Raw genomic sequence first — 14,575 nt, 5'->3', positions numbered from 1 at the left:
GAATTTTTGTTTTAACCTCTGCTTTACCACTTCTTATTTTTGAAGGATTGTGGGAAGGTGAGGAGTCCATTGCCTATTTATGGTACATTTTAGGAAAAAATGCTCAGTTCATTCTGGTTATGATATGGTGTATGTAGGCAAGAATAGCAAAAAAGGGGCCCACATAAAAGCTCATATGGATTTCTGTTCACAGTAGCTTAGGGCTGCAGGCCTGTATGGTTAACACTAACTGTACTTGGAGACTAACACCTCTTTGTTCTCATGTCTCATTTCTTCTTCGCATTCATTTAGGATGTGAGGCAGAGTAGGATAAGTAGGGTCCTTAGTCCAACTAGTCAATAAGTAAATACCTTGTCTTTCTGAAAATACTGTTATTCTACTAAGTGGGGTGTGGGGAATTTTAGAGGGGATAATGGGGGTGAATAGTGTGGAGCTTAGATTGGGGAAACATTGGTATGGTGACAGTGGTTAAGGATTAAAGGATGGAAAATGCAGGATATTGCCACTTAAGAATAAGGATTTTATGCTTCCAGAACAACAAGCCTGGTTTGGGCTTTCCCACTGAAAGATGGAGTTTGTAGAACATTGGATTAACAGATGCATCTTTAGCTCTGTATTTTTGCACATTGCATCACCAGTTATACCCTGAGAAGGATTCTCTAAGTCTTAGAATATTAATGCATGGCGAGGTGGGGGATAAGGTAGAGGAGCTTTAGGAAGTTCAGAGCAATGTGACAGGTCTGGGCCGGGCAAGGGCTGAGTGGGGAAGGGGTCACCAGACCTGGTGAGCGTGTTTGCAAGGAAGCTTTTTAAGTGTACACCCCAGATCTTGCACATTGGCAGTGTTTCCATCCAGAAGGGGTTCTTGGTCTTTTCCCTGGTAAGTCTTGGTTCAGGGAGATTTTCCCTAGAATTTGCTCAAGTATTACTTTGTCTGGGTGAATCAGTACTACTTGAAGCTTATGTAAATTTCATGATTGCTAATATACAGCCTGGAAGGGTTATATATCAGGAATAAGGCAAAAACTCAGGAGGGTAGGCTGGGCTAATTATCATGGAGTCAGAATATAAGGCAAGAACAGAGATGTTCATAGAGCAAGAATATGGAGTTAGAGCTGTGTGGATGGACCCTGGGGTCATAGCAGCTGAGAGAGTGCTGCAGCAGGTTTTTCAGTGACAACTGTCTGAGAGCATTTAATGACTCTTAAACTGGAGCTGCTCAGAGCTATAACTGCACCATTTTCCCCAACCTGACCAGCATCCTTTACCCAATTCTGCATTTCTGACCAGGGTTCCCCTCTAAGTATTTGCTCCCACTAATAGGAGCATCTTTTCTGGGTAGGCAGAACCAAGGCAAAGGTTCTTTCCAAAATAGAAGCCTTTACTACTTTATCTCTAATTTGACCCAGTAGTCTAGATAGGGCCAGGGTAAGCAGGTAGAATGACACAAATTAAGATAACATGGCTAATCAAAAATTTGCATTGCCTTAGGGAGAAAAATTTATCTTGTTTTAAAAGCACATGAGAAAAAAAAAATGGAAAAAACAACAAAAATGAAAGTACATGACAAGTTGACCAGTGCCTTCTCATTGAGAATGGTTGGGTCTGTTAAAGATCATTTACATTAGAATGATGCACCCCAAATGTATGTTCTTAGACACAATTCCGAGGGCTCAACATAGACCCTCAGTGCCTTTAGATCCTTGACCAGGACATAGAGTGAACTGATGGAAGGCTACTCTACTTGGCCAGAAGCCAGTGTAGGGATAGAAAAGAAGAATTTAGGAATGATAGTGGTGAAAAGGTCTTTTCTTCACACAGGACAAATGAAGAGCCCAACCTTAGATTTATAGGCAACCAGGTTTTGTGTGTCCATGTAACAGTTTTTCTTTTGTGGGGGAGAAGGGGTGGAATCTTCCAACTGTTTCATAGGCTTAGCTTTAGAAGTCTGTCATAGCTATGCTGAAGTTATAATGATTGATAGATTCCACATGTGGTAGATTTGTTGGTTGGCTTAAACAAAATTTGATTCTATCTTGACAAATGTTTGCTAAGCTTGAGATATGAGTGTGGTGCAATCCTAGGTCTGAAAGCATCACAACAGTGAAAAAGACATGGCCTTTTCTGTAAGAGGTTAGAATCCTAGATTCACTTTCTTTACAGCTTTCAAGTGCCATTTCAGGTATGCTCTTAAGTAGATGGACATAGAAGGGGGTAGAAAATGGATGCATAGTTGACAGAATTTCCTCTGAGGCAATAATGATAGCAGTGCTTCAAGGTGTTCACTTTCTTTGGTGTTTGGAGCTATGTACCCCAGAAAATCATGTTATTAAACTAATACATTCCGTGGGTGTGAATTCTTTGCAAAGAAGACCTTTTGATGAGGCTGCTTCATTTAAGGTGTCGTCCATCTCATTCAGGATGAGTCTTAATCCTATTAGTGGTGTCTTTTATAAACAGAATGAAATCCAGACAGAAGAAGAGCGAGCCATGGAGGGGGCAGTCAAAAGCTGAACATCAATGGAACCTGGAAGAGAAGGGAGAAGCCAGGAGAGGCTGCCATGTTTATTGCCACATGATGGAGGAACCCAGGACTAAGGATCATGGGCATCCAGCCCAGAATGCCAATCTTTGGGAAGAAAGCATGGCTTTGATCAGGCTTTGATTGCACTTAACTTCTCCTAGCCCCAAACCATGAACCAATAAATTCCCATTGTTTAAGCCAGCCTGTTGAATGGTATTTACTTGAGTAGCCAAGGAAATTAAAATACCTAATCCTGAAAGGAAAGGAAATATAAACTTCCTTTGCTTAAGGAAATGTAAATCTTAGGCCAGCTAGGGAAATGTTATTATAGAATCTAAGTGGTTTTTTACAAATTAGTAATAGAAGGACATTTTCCACTTTCAGAGTTTTATATAAAATTCAAATTTGGGAAGTCCAGACAATGAAGCTGTCTTTCTGAACCAGAAGGGATCAAGGGTTTGGGTTCTGTCTGAGATCTTTTGCTTATTATTGAAGTCGACGTGAACGCTCATGCCCTTTCTCCTCACATCCAGCCACCCTGAGTCTAGGTCAGTTCTCTTGCTTGAGTTTCAAACACAATTCAACCCTAAGAGTCAAACTACAGACCTTCTCAATCGCTTCTGATGTATTATTAGCCAAATTCACCTCCTTGGATTGTGGACTGCTTACTTCTTTTTCATCTTCTGTCTGTCCTGTGCAACCCTTCAGGTATTCCATAGTGACTCATGAAATATTTTGTGAAGATAATAGCTCTCAGCAAGAATAGAAAGCAAACTGCTTTTTTATAAGCAGAAATAATAGGTGGCTTTAGAAAATAATTTAGTTTATCCTGCCATCATCCAGTAGGATCGCATTAAAACTAACCCTTAAAAATGATCCCTATTGTAGAGGCTTTAAAGAAAGGGTAGACTCCATAATGTTTTTTGGTACCATGTCCCAAGGTCTCACTCATGTCTAACAATTGAAAACTTCTTAATGCTTTATCTGTAGATTCCTAGTGGTAATTTATGCTCAATTTTAATGACCATTCCCTGTGAGGAAAAGAAAATTATTTTCAGAAAATTTCTTTGCTTAGGTGAAGACAATTATTGTAAATAGTACATTTCCTGCTGAGGTGGATGAGACGTTGTTAGAAAATCTTAAAGTGATTCTTCAGTATATTGTCCACCTCTTTCTTACATGATTTTTGTTATCATTGGCATCATATCCTGTCTTATTCATGAAAACCTCTAAGAAGCAGTGAAGTTAACCACAAGATTAATGACTCAGCTCAATGAAGACACATCTCCTTTTCACGTTTATTTCATTTTGTTTTAAGATCACAGAAGAGCAGAGCATTCATACATGTAAAGTAAACAGAAGAGAGAAACAGAATTTAAATACATTTCAAAAGAAAGGAAAAAAAGCTCTTTTTAATTTTTTTTTACACACACTGCGTTTTTATTTTCCTCCACAGAGCTGGTATTCAGGGAAAAAATCCACCTGATAAACAAAAATTAAAAATCCTTGAGCAACAAAAAAAACCCAAACCAAAAAGTGGCCATGTGTTTGCATTATCATTCATGTCTACAGGGTTGAAAAAAGGAATATATTTATATATATATTTATATGTATATAACACTGTAAATAAGGAGAATTCTAACCAATAGCAGGATTTATACACTCTTTAGTAGAGCAGTGAGAAGGAAGGAGTGAAGCTGGTGGTTGAAGCTGAAGGAGGGGGTTAGCGGGAAGAAGTTGGAGGGTTTTCTCCAAGCTTCTCTCCCCCTGTAATCTTCTCCCTTTAACCTCCCTTTCCCTTCCAGGAAATACTTCAGGGAGCAGATCTTGACCACAACTCACCAGGATAAACCATTTACATTCTCTGGTGAAGAGTAAAGATGTAAGGAAGTGGGTTCCAAAAAGGCTCCAGGTAGCCTGGAATTGGTGCTGACTGCCAGGAAGCTAGTATTTTGATGTGTTTTCTTCATTTGCCAAAAGAAGATTTTTAGTCTGTGCCTGTCTTTACCTAAAGAAGGTTTATGCAGGGAAGAATGTAGCTGTAAGAGTAGATTCAGGAGCACCATCCATCAAGAGGCACCTCTGAAATAATCACAAAAATGGGGAGGTACCCCGTGGGCAGGTCATTCTCTCACTAAAACAGAGCTTCATAAATACTCTAAGCACATTGCATATCCTTATAATAGGAAGTGATATGAATGTTGAAGTTAAAAATGAACCTGTTCTTTAAAATATAGGAAACTTAGATATCTTCTGCTCTTTGAAGCAATTCATGAAAAGACAATTTTGGACTGTTGCCAAGCTGGGCCTCTAGGATAACATGGGCCTATATTTTAATGGGTCAAGACAAGTGAGCCTTTCTCAGTCCATCAAGGACATGGTATAAGAGAGTATTAATAATTCATCACTAATTGATGGAGCATCCATCTTGTCTGCTTACCTTCTTCGTAGTGAACTAAGCTTTCACCTTTGATTTTGGCCTTCAAGACAACTCTTACTCTCTTCACAATGTAGCTTCCTGAAAATGAATTTATTTTTTGTCTTATTTCCAAATTGTAGATGATATCTATTTGCACTTTTTTGAAAACACGAACTGTTTTCTCTTCATCTCCTTGCTTGGTTTTATAGCCTATTAAGTTAAGTTTAGGGAAACTCATGTCATTAGCATTTCCTTCCAAAACAAATTGTGTTATCTTGCTTGTTTCTCACAGATCTGCCTTTTGAACCTGCCTGGGACCACATGGTTACTGCATTTCCAAGGACACCCATTTATTATAAGGAGGTCCTTGGCCCAGGATGAGAGAAAATGGATATTTCCTTCATTTTCACTTCCTCCATTGTTACATGCATAATACCCAATCTGGCTACTTGCTTTCCTATGAAAGGTTATTAGAGTATAGTTCAACAGCCAAAATTTTATAATATTATAAACAAGGAAACAACCTCCAAGTATTTCAATGCCCTCAGTACAGTTGGAATGTGTTGCTTCTCTATATTGTTAAGAAGCCTTGAACAGAACAGTATTATAGAACTGGTACAGATAGCCTACATTCTAAGCATTTTGGCTTTTGAAATGGAGATGGCAAAGTGATGTTTCTGAGAGGTGAGGAAAATACAGAGAAGAAACTGGAAAAGATAAATGACTGCTTGGAATAATTAGCTGAACACGGGATTTAGTACTTATTAATTCTTATTCAGAATCATAGAAGTGAGAATTTAAAGAGACTTTAGAGATAAGGTCATTGAAAGTCCTCATTTTCAGGATGAGAAAACCGTGACTCAGGGAGGATAAATGGCTTGCACAACTTCGTATGGTTTTTCTGGCCAGACCCAGGGCTGGAATCCGATTCTTCTCACTTCCAATTCAATTAGTTGCCTGCCTCACTTCATTGATCTTAGAAAGAGGAGTGTCCTTTGAGCCTAATATTAATTAAACCTAAATTTCTTTCTATGAGTAGCAGAAAATGTGGCCCTTGAAGTCATCTCTTTGACGCTTCTTTATATACTAATTCTCATAGTGGAAAAGGTTTTCATACGTCATTCTGTTAATCATATCAGGGACTTCTAAAAGAATCCAAGAGAAATGCCTGAGAAAGATACTTGAAATTGAAATGATTATGTCTCTCATTTATCTTATTCAAGATACATATGTAGAAACATAAGCTTACCCGATAAATCAGAGTAGTTATTTCCTAGGGTGGAACTCAGCAAGGTATTTCTGAAGGATATAACATATCTCTTAAATCCCTCAATTTTTTAGGGTCAAATTGACAAAGAAGCTTGTTCAATGTTTCTGTGTATGGAAAAATGAAAACTGAGTAATATTTTGTTCATCAAGGTATAGGTGATTTCCTTGGAGCTATTTAAAGAAGATGTCTTGGATAGTGACAAAGAAATGACCAGAAGAGACTTGAGAGTTAATGAAACAGACATACAAGATCTTAAATCTCCTCCCTCCCCTTCCCTTCATTTCAGGGAAGGTCTAATTAATTTTGATGTCAGGTGAGAAAACTGTTGTGACAGTTGGGAGTGTCTCCCCTAGGTCCTGAAGGAACAAAGAGATGGCCATTTACTCTTGTGACTTGAGCAAGACATGAAACTTTTACAATTCCTGTAGGCCTGCTTCCTTTTGCTGAGGCAACCTCATGTTTGGTTCATCCCAATATGACCCTCTGAGATATTTTAGTCTTTATTTCATGGTGATTTTTTTTCTTTAAGATTCATAGGTTTAATTGAACTTGGGCCTTGCATGAAAAATGCAGTTTACATAGTTTATATTATGTATACAAACTAGTGATTTACATAGATTTATACATGATTGGTGCCTAATTTATTAATCAACACACAGTATGTAAATGTACTGAAAGGAAATCAAGATTTTAAAATACGTTTTCCATAATATCCATAAACATTTTTGTTGGTGTAAATGTTAAACCTAAACCCAATGTTAACACCAGCTTCCTTGCCAAGAGTGATGTATATAACTGGGTGAAAACAAACTCTTTCTTAAATTTCAGTTGGCGATGTTTGAACAGCATAGCCACATGCAAATGAGAATAGTTTACTTCTCTTCCGCCAGTACATTAATATAAACTCTATTTTGCATTTGGTGTGATATTTACAGATATTATGCCAACCATGATGGAACATTTACATCACTGGGGCAAAATTCAGTCTTTGGAGGAAAAATATTTTAAATATTTTTTTAAAAGGAGACTTCATAAACTGGATTTGGTCCTTAACTCAGGGACTTATCTCACCATTTTTGTGGTATGCCTAACATTTGTCTTCAAAATAGTAATAGTTTCTGTAGGTCAGATAGAGCCATTGCACTTAATTTCCAAAAATGGTAGTTACGGGGGATCAAGACTAAATCCAGGCTAAAAGGTTGTGAGGATGAAGAGAAAAATCATAAAATGGTAATCCCATGGAACACAGTTAGTAGCAAATTCCTTTTAACAGATAATTACAAAGTGGAAAAGAAATGGGGCTCTATGTCTTTCTGAATGAAGCATAGCTCTTTTTTTTAAAACCAAATTTAGCACTTTTCTTTAAAATTTAAATCATTATTCTAGATTTGTCTTATAATACATATAATATTGTAAATATAGCATTTGTAAGGATAAGATTTTAAAAAATACATACACACACATATATATATATTTCCACAAATAATTCGAAGTCTGCAAAGAACAAAATTAGAAATTCAGAGAGACTAGCCAACAGAAACAGACTACAATCAACCCAGGAGTAGAGTCTGTGACTCTGGAATAGTTAAGGAGCTAAAAACTTGGTAGGTAATAACTCAGAAACAACTTCATGCTGAGGAGTTTAGTTTTTGTGTGCAAAGGAGGTAAGTCTATTTTCGGAGGAGAAACAGATTTTTGTTTTGTCCTCCAAGAGCGCAAAAATCACGAGTAGTTTTACAAGGTCTCTATGAATAGCCCCAGTTGTTGAATATGTATTAAAAATTAAAAAAAAAAAATTTAAAAGCCCATGGCAAGGGAGAAATCTGACTTGGAAGAGAAGGCAAAGGTTGATGAAACAATCTGTTTTTCCCTAAGCCTTAGTTCTTTTAGGACAGAGGGATTTTATGTCTCAAAACAAGCAAGCCTGTTCCTCCAACAAGGCAAAATGTTTTGATGAACAATTGTACAGAGGGTGTAATTACACATCTGCAATTACAAAATCTAGGATAGCTCTCATTTATCAGGAAGCGCCCTGGGTCAAGGTCATTTCTGCCTTTGTCAACTGAAAGTTGGGTCTAAGGATTTTGTTTTATGAATAGGAGAGTTTCATTTTTTATATGTTTTTACTGGCATTAAGTATATTAGTAGTTAAAATTAATTGATAGATTTCACTCAGTATGTTATTTTCAACCAGGTAGTTATTTTTTGGTGCAAGGTTTCATTCAAACTTTGTCAATGGACAAGATTCTTACAGGGTTTATAGCAATATGATGAACTAAATTCCAAGAAATCTCATGGTGAGACTCTATTTCTTGGTGTTGGTCCTCTGGGCCCTTCCTTTCCCCTGATCTTTCTCGAAACTATGTTCTCCTCCATTCTCTACTTTAGAAGGATTCTCAAACCTATGAGATTTCTGGCACCAGTGTTTTCTTGGAAACATAAGCCAGGGGGAAATAAAAAGAAAAAGTCCAGATCTTTTCAGAGATGTATTCAAAACCAACATAATATTTAACATAGGCTTAATATGTTTAATATATGGTCCATTATATTAAAACTGAGGGAACAGATGGTGCTGACATGACAAAGACACTCCTTTCAGTGGAGAAGCATTTTGAAAAAACCAAGACCTTGTCCTTGTGACAGAGTGCACACAATAGGAAGTCAGGAGTATAGATTAAAACTTGTGATATATGATGGAGATCTGTTTCTGGTGCTGACATGAAATGACATCTGAATTAACCTCTGTACTTTGTCCTTACTATTCATCTTTACGTTAACATGCTCCCTTTTAAAGCTTCCACTTAAGAGTGTGACTGCCTTTCTAATATATGAAGATCTTTTATTATCAAACATGATAACCTTTTATTCCTTGTACTGAGAAGACCAAAACTGTTAGAGAAAATCTTGATTGTCAGTAAATTGATGCTTCATAGGAATATGGCTCACCTTCCCTTTATTTTAGTAGCTATCTTCTTGGATATGAATTTCTGTCCTATGCCAGGAGCTGCCATAAAAACTCTTATCCATCCCAACACCAGTTTGTCTATTTCTGCCTCATGTCTGTAGTGGAAAATCATAAAAGAAAGTTGGAGATAAGCTTCTGAAAAATATCCCACAATAGATTCCCCTAGAAAAAGTTTAAAATGCTGCTCATCAAGGAGATGGCTACTTGTGAAGAAGAGACTCATTACAAAGAGCCTTCTGTCCATAAAATCTATCAAGAGAAATTTCAGATTTGTCTATCTTTTTTTTTTTTTGATTTGCAAATATAGTTTTCCATTTTATGTATGTAACAGCTAATTTCAAAGTTCCAAAATTTGGCAAGGTACAACAATTTGCTCATTGTAATATCATGCAATTATGACCTCAAAAACAATCCTCAGTCCTTTAATAAACTGAGCCAATTCCAATGCCTTCTACATTCTAAGTGAGAGCAATGACTGGCTTCTTGACAAGGATATCTACATATCTACACACAAAGGGCCAGCTCTCTCTGCCCAACTTTTTCTAAGAAAAACCTCTGGCAAGGCCAAATTTTGTGATACTCATACAACATCCACCTAAATATGTTACACATTTCCAAGCTTTTGATTAAAGAACTAGCTTACATTTGGACTTAAATTTAAACACCACACTCCTGTATCTTTTTAGGAGACTGGAAGCTAGAAGTGAGCAGAGTAGGTGATTTTAATGCAATTCCTAGTGGCCAACCATAGGATAATGATGACCTCCTGTGAGCAATGGTGGTGTAAACACCATCAGTGGAACAATGGGGAGATGAGGTGGACCACAAAGTAAAGTACTAACCTAGAACAGCAGGTCAAAAATCTGCAAATGATCACTAGAAGTGAATCCTTTTTTGCTATGGTCTTTGCTTTGTATTAAAACTCTGACAATATCTCCAACTGTCAACTTTTCCTGCCTTGCTTAGTCTCACTGTTTTTATCTGAAATATGAAACAATCTTTGCTCAGGGGAATCCATGGGGCAAATGTATTATTTTTAGATTAAGGAAGGGGCAAACCAGGGCTGCTTTGGGTCTCCATGTGGCTCATCATTCTGACATTGGGAATTAGCACTGGGAGACCTTCCTGCTTCTGGGATTTACTCAACACATACTACTGCCTCCTGCAGCAGAGCAGGACCCAGCCTGTAAAAAGCCAGGAGAGTTATGATTCCTTCAGACTCATGAAAAAAGAGTGAAATCAGAAACCTTCTCTCCTAGGTCACTTCATCCATGTCACTGAGTCTTTCTACTGTTTGCTCACTCCGTCAATAGTAGGCACTTTCATTAACAATGGTATTCTGAGTGACTCCTGACTGGGCTCTGATGATTAGACTGGGAGGAATATGGGGTCCTGCCCTTGAAAGGGTACAGCTTAGTTTGAATATACATCAATGTCATGTGACAGCCAAGGATGGGGGCAGTGACTCTGCTCCTTGCCTCCTTCCCCACTATCCCCCCAGCAACTTGTCACAGCCGCATCTCACAATTACAATGCAGGACAATATCTACAGCACAATGAGTCTATGTACACATGAACCATTCCCTTGGCATGCTTTAGAGAGAGACACATACACACGCTCACACACATGTACACCCACGTGAGAGAGAGAGACTTGAGCACGCGCGCGCACAGTGGAGAAAATTAAAATGGCACTTCCTAGCATTTGCGGCATGACCAGTGTTCAGAGGGATGGTGGGGATGAAGAGAAGCAGGGAATGGGTTTATCTGGAGTATTTGAAATGGCAAGGGGGAAATAGAACACACTTAAGGGAGAGGATGGTCTTAAAATTTGGAGAGAGAGTGGAGGCAGGAACGTCAGATAAAGGCTTAACACAGGATTCAAGATTGGATTCCATTGATAGTCAGAAATGGCTATGAGTCAGGTCAAACGAAAATACGGGCTAAAAATATCATGGAAATATAAACACCAAAGGCAATGCCTTATTTTTTTTCCCCCACAGATGAAGAAGGATGAAAGAAGGAAGGATGGGGGAAGTGTTAATATTCATCTTGTACTTTTTTTACTTTATTATTTTTACAACATTCAGACGCTCTTAGCATGATGGAGTCTCTACACAGCATATATGTACTTAGATATACACATATCCTGGTAGAACTTTTCACACCCTGATTTATACTCAAATTTTAATCGATGGACTTAAAAGTTTTTTAAAATGTTTTCTCTCCTTCATTCTCTTATTTCCCCCTTCATATAGAAACACACAAATTTGTGAAATAAACGGTCTTCCCCCATCTCGTGCTCTCTCTCTCTGTATCCTGTGTGACGCATCTTTGTGTGTGTGTTTTAATTACTTTTATATTTTTATTCTATTAACATTTGCTGAGAAGGCAGAGCAGAGATGCTGCCAGCAGCCACAGTGGTACGGCCAGACTGATGGATCCGTTTATGCCTCTCACCGACCCAGGTCCTGCAGAGCAAAAGAGGAGAGAGAAAGAAAAGATAATAGTCACATTGGGCATGCTCTGTGTTAGCGCTGACTTCTGACTGGCTCAGAGGGAAGGGCTGGCCAGAGACCAGTGCTTCATAGTCAATGTGTTTATGTGAACCCCAAGAAAAGCTCAAAATCGTTCCTAAATTGTAAACTACAATGTAAACTACATTGTGCAAGTGTAAGCTACAATGTAAACTACATTGTGCAAGTGTAAACTACAATGTAAACTATAATCCATGCCATGCAGCAGTGCTCCAAAATGTATTCACCAAATGCAATGAATGGGCCACAATGATGAAAGAGGTTGTTGATGTGGGAGGAGTGGGTGGGATGGGGTATGGGGTATATGGGAACCTCTTATATTTTTTAATGCAACATTTTTTGTGATCTATGTATCTTTCAAAAAAGAAGACAGTTAAGAAATAAATAGTTAAAAAAAAGAATCACCAAAAAAAATTATTTAGTACCAGTCTTCAAACAAACTAATCAAATTACATTTTGGTTTTTTTTTTTTTTTTCATTTTTCTAATATTAAACAACTATTTAAATGAGTTTAAAAGTAATAAAATTTGCATTTTTGTGATTTAAAAAAATCGTTCCTAAATCCCTCTCCCCATGCGGTATTTTAAGAGGTATGTTGAGACAGTTCTCAGTACAAACCGCTCACATTGGAGGAGATTCTAAGTTGGCTGCTGCTGCTGTCGCTGATGGTGCAGCAGGCTCAGCTCTCATTAAGATTCTGAGCAATGAAGAGTGTCCTTCAGCAGCCAGACGTGGGCTCCTTGGGCCCATTCATCACAGCATCTCCATCAATAAAACATGGAGCCAATGTGTGACTCCCTCGTTTCTCAGAGATGAAGCTGTCATTATTTGTTAAGGGGCGTGGGTCTGTTTCGAAGTAACATTTACAGCTGGGTGGCATCTTAGCAGCAAAGTAGAAAATGAGTCAACTTATTATAGTCATAAGAAGAAACAGGGATCATCTGCTGTAAACTCTTCGTTTGACATTAAAAAAAAAAAAAAAAGAGTGGAAAACACTGGGGCTTAGACAGGTTGAGATGCAGATTGGGCTGGGAGCAGCACTGAGACTTTACCAGAGATTAACCCCAAATGGCAGCCTGTGTTTCCAGCTGCCACCCTCATTTCTCCAATGTGGACGTGACTTGGGAGATGTGAGTGCGTGTCTGAGAGGGAGAGTGGGATGGAGAGGAAGGTGAGGAGGAGGTTTGTGTGTTGATAGAAAGAGGAGGATTGGGGCAGAAATTACGGGTCCAACTGAAGACCTGTCTCCTGTGCTGTGCTTGTTCCTGTTTTCTCCTTTTGTGTAGATCTGCTTATGTAGATCCACTTAAAGAGCATATCAGTATTTTTTGTTAAAGAGACTTTTGGACTTAAGATGGTACATTTACACAATGATATCCAAAAGAGAAACTGGGGTGACTGTAATTGTGGGTCACCTTAAAGCTTTTGCCTTATATGTACATCAATGTGTATGTATGAGAGAGAGAGGGAGTGTGTATGTGTTTGTGTGGGGCTGTGTGCCTATGTCTGTAGAAAATGGAATGGTTAGCAAGTGCAATGGAAGTGTCCTCTAGTATGTGAATGTTTCCAAAAATGCATACAAACATACCAGATCTTGAGGTAAAATAATATGGGAAAAATACTATATTCACGAATAGTTTTCTAATCTACATTTGATGTAAGTAATAGCAACAACAACAGCAAAACAAAACCAACAATTACATGGCACTTACTACAAGGTATGTTGTATATGCTTTTCAGATATAAGCACACAGCAATCCTATGAGGCAGATACTATAATTAACCTGTTATGCAGTGACATAAGGCACAAAGAGGTTAATGCATTGCACAAGTTTATATTACTAGCAGTAGAAGAGCTGGGGTTTTTACTTAGGAGTCTAATTCCAGACTCTGTGTTCATTACCCCTGCACAATGAGTTACATAAGAAAGGGTGCAGGTGAGTCTCTTGTCAAATATTTGGCAAGGGAAAATTGGATTTGTTTAAAATAATGACTAGAAAAAAGACAACAAAAAGAGGCACCCATATGTTGGCAAAAATGAATTTCAATAAAATACTTTGGACCAGAATGCCTTTGAGAATATGAAAAACATTAATTAATACAAAATACAAATACAGGCAAACTTTGAGGAGCATCATTATTACATTAAGTGAACTTTATCATGGGGAAGGATGTGGAAACACAGGATAAACAATTTATTCAGTTAATAATTCTCTAAATTCCTGAATGGCTATAAGATCATATTAATAAAAGGCATGTAAGCTACCTTCAGGTCCATGCCTTTCAGGAGGAATTAAGTTTCAGGGAGAGTGTGTAGCCTGCTTAAAGCACCAGGTGTTCTGAGTCTTACTTCGATACCTTCCCAGGATTCTGGCCTGAGGGCAATGCTCTTTTTCTTTTATTTTAGTTCTTCTGTATACATTAGAAGGCATGAGCTCCTTGGCACATTTGTTAAAGAGCTATGAAAATACGTTTGGATTAGTGTATCAGTAAAGCTTCCAAAACAGGGAAAGGAGGCTACACACAAAATAAGGCCTTACAGGGCCAAATAAATATGATGTCTGCTTTGCCCAAGGGGTTGGGGAAAACAAAGTTTTCAAAGAGTCTAATTCTGCTTTATTATTCTCTTAATCTTGCATTTAATACTAGGAGGAGGATAGATTATCTTTCAGTTACCTTGGATCTGAGGCATATCTGGGGAAATCTAAGGACCCTAGTCTGATTTTATGTGGAGTGCAGTGAATATTTAAGAAAGTGCCAAAATTCCATCATTGAAAAATATAATATATATATATATGTATGAACCTACACAAGCCTATTCACATACAATATTCTTACTAAGCCCGTATGCACACACAGA

General features: G+C 37.9%; 1 protein-coding gene across 6 annotated transcripts in view; it reads right to left on the bottom strand.

The window, feature by feature from the left end:
• Nucleotides 1–3,798: 3,798 nt before the first annotated feature.
• The window catches only part of LSAMP (limbic system associated membrane protein), a 1,652,779-nt gene continuing 1,642,002 nt past the window's right edge, over nt 3,799–14,575 (bottom strand). For 3 of the 6 annotated variants that reach the window (XM_058295790.2, XM_012518430.4, XM_004475627.5), the window contains one exon: nt 6,728–11,649. In XM_058295790.2, coding sequence (XP_058151773.1) covers nt 11,552–11,649 — 98 coding nt within the window. In that variant the 3' untranslated portion in view covers nt 6,728–11,551. Of the gene's footprint in view, nt 11,650–14,575 lie in introns of all 6 variants that reach the window. The other 3 variants (XM_058295791.1, XM_004475628.4, XM_071214778.1) reach the window with 2 other exon arrangements.

The sequence above is a fragment of the Dasypus novemcinctus genome, chromosome 4 (genome assembly GCF_030445035.2).
Source record: "Dasypus novemcinctus isolate mDasNov1 chromosome 4, mDasNov1.1.hap2, whole genome shotgun sequence".
Lineage (NCBI taxonomy): Eukaryota > Metazoa > Chordata > Mammalia > Cingulata > Dasypodidae > Dasypus > Dasypus novemcinctus.
Note: the sequence above shows the minus strand (reverse complement) of the source record. Positions and strands in the feature narration are given on the sequence as shown.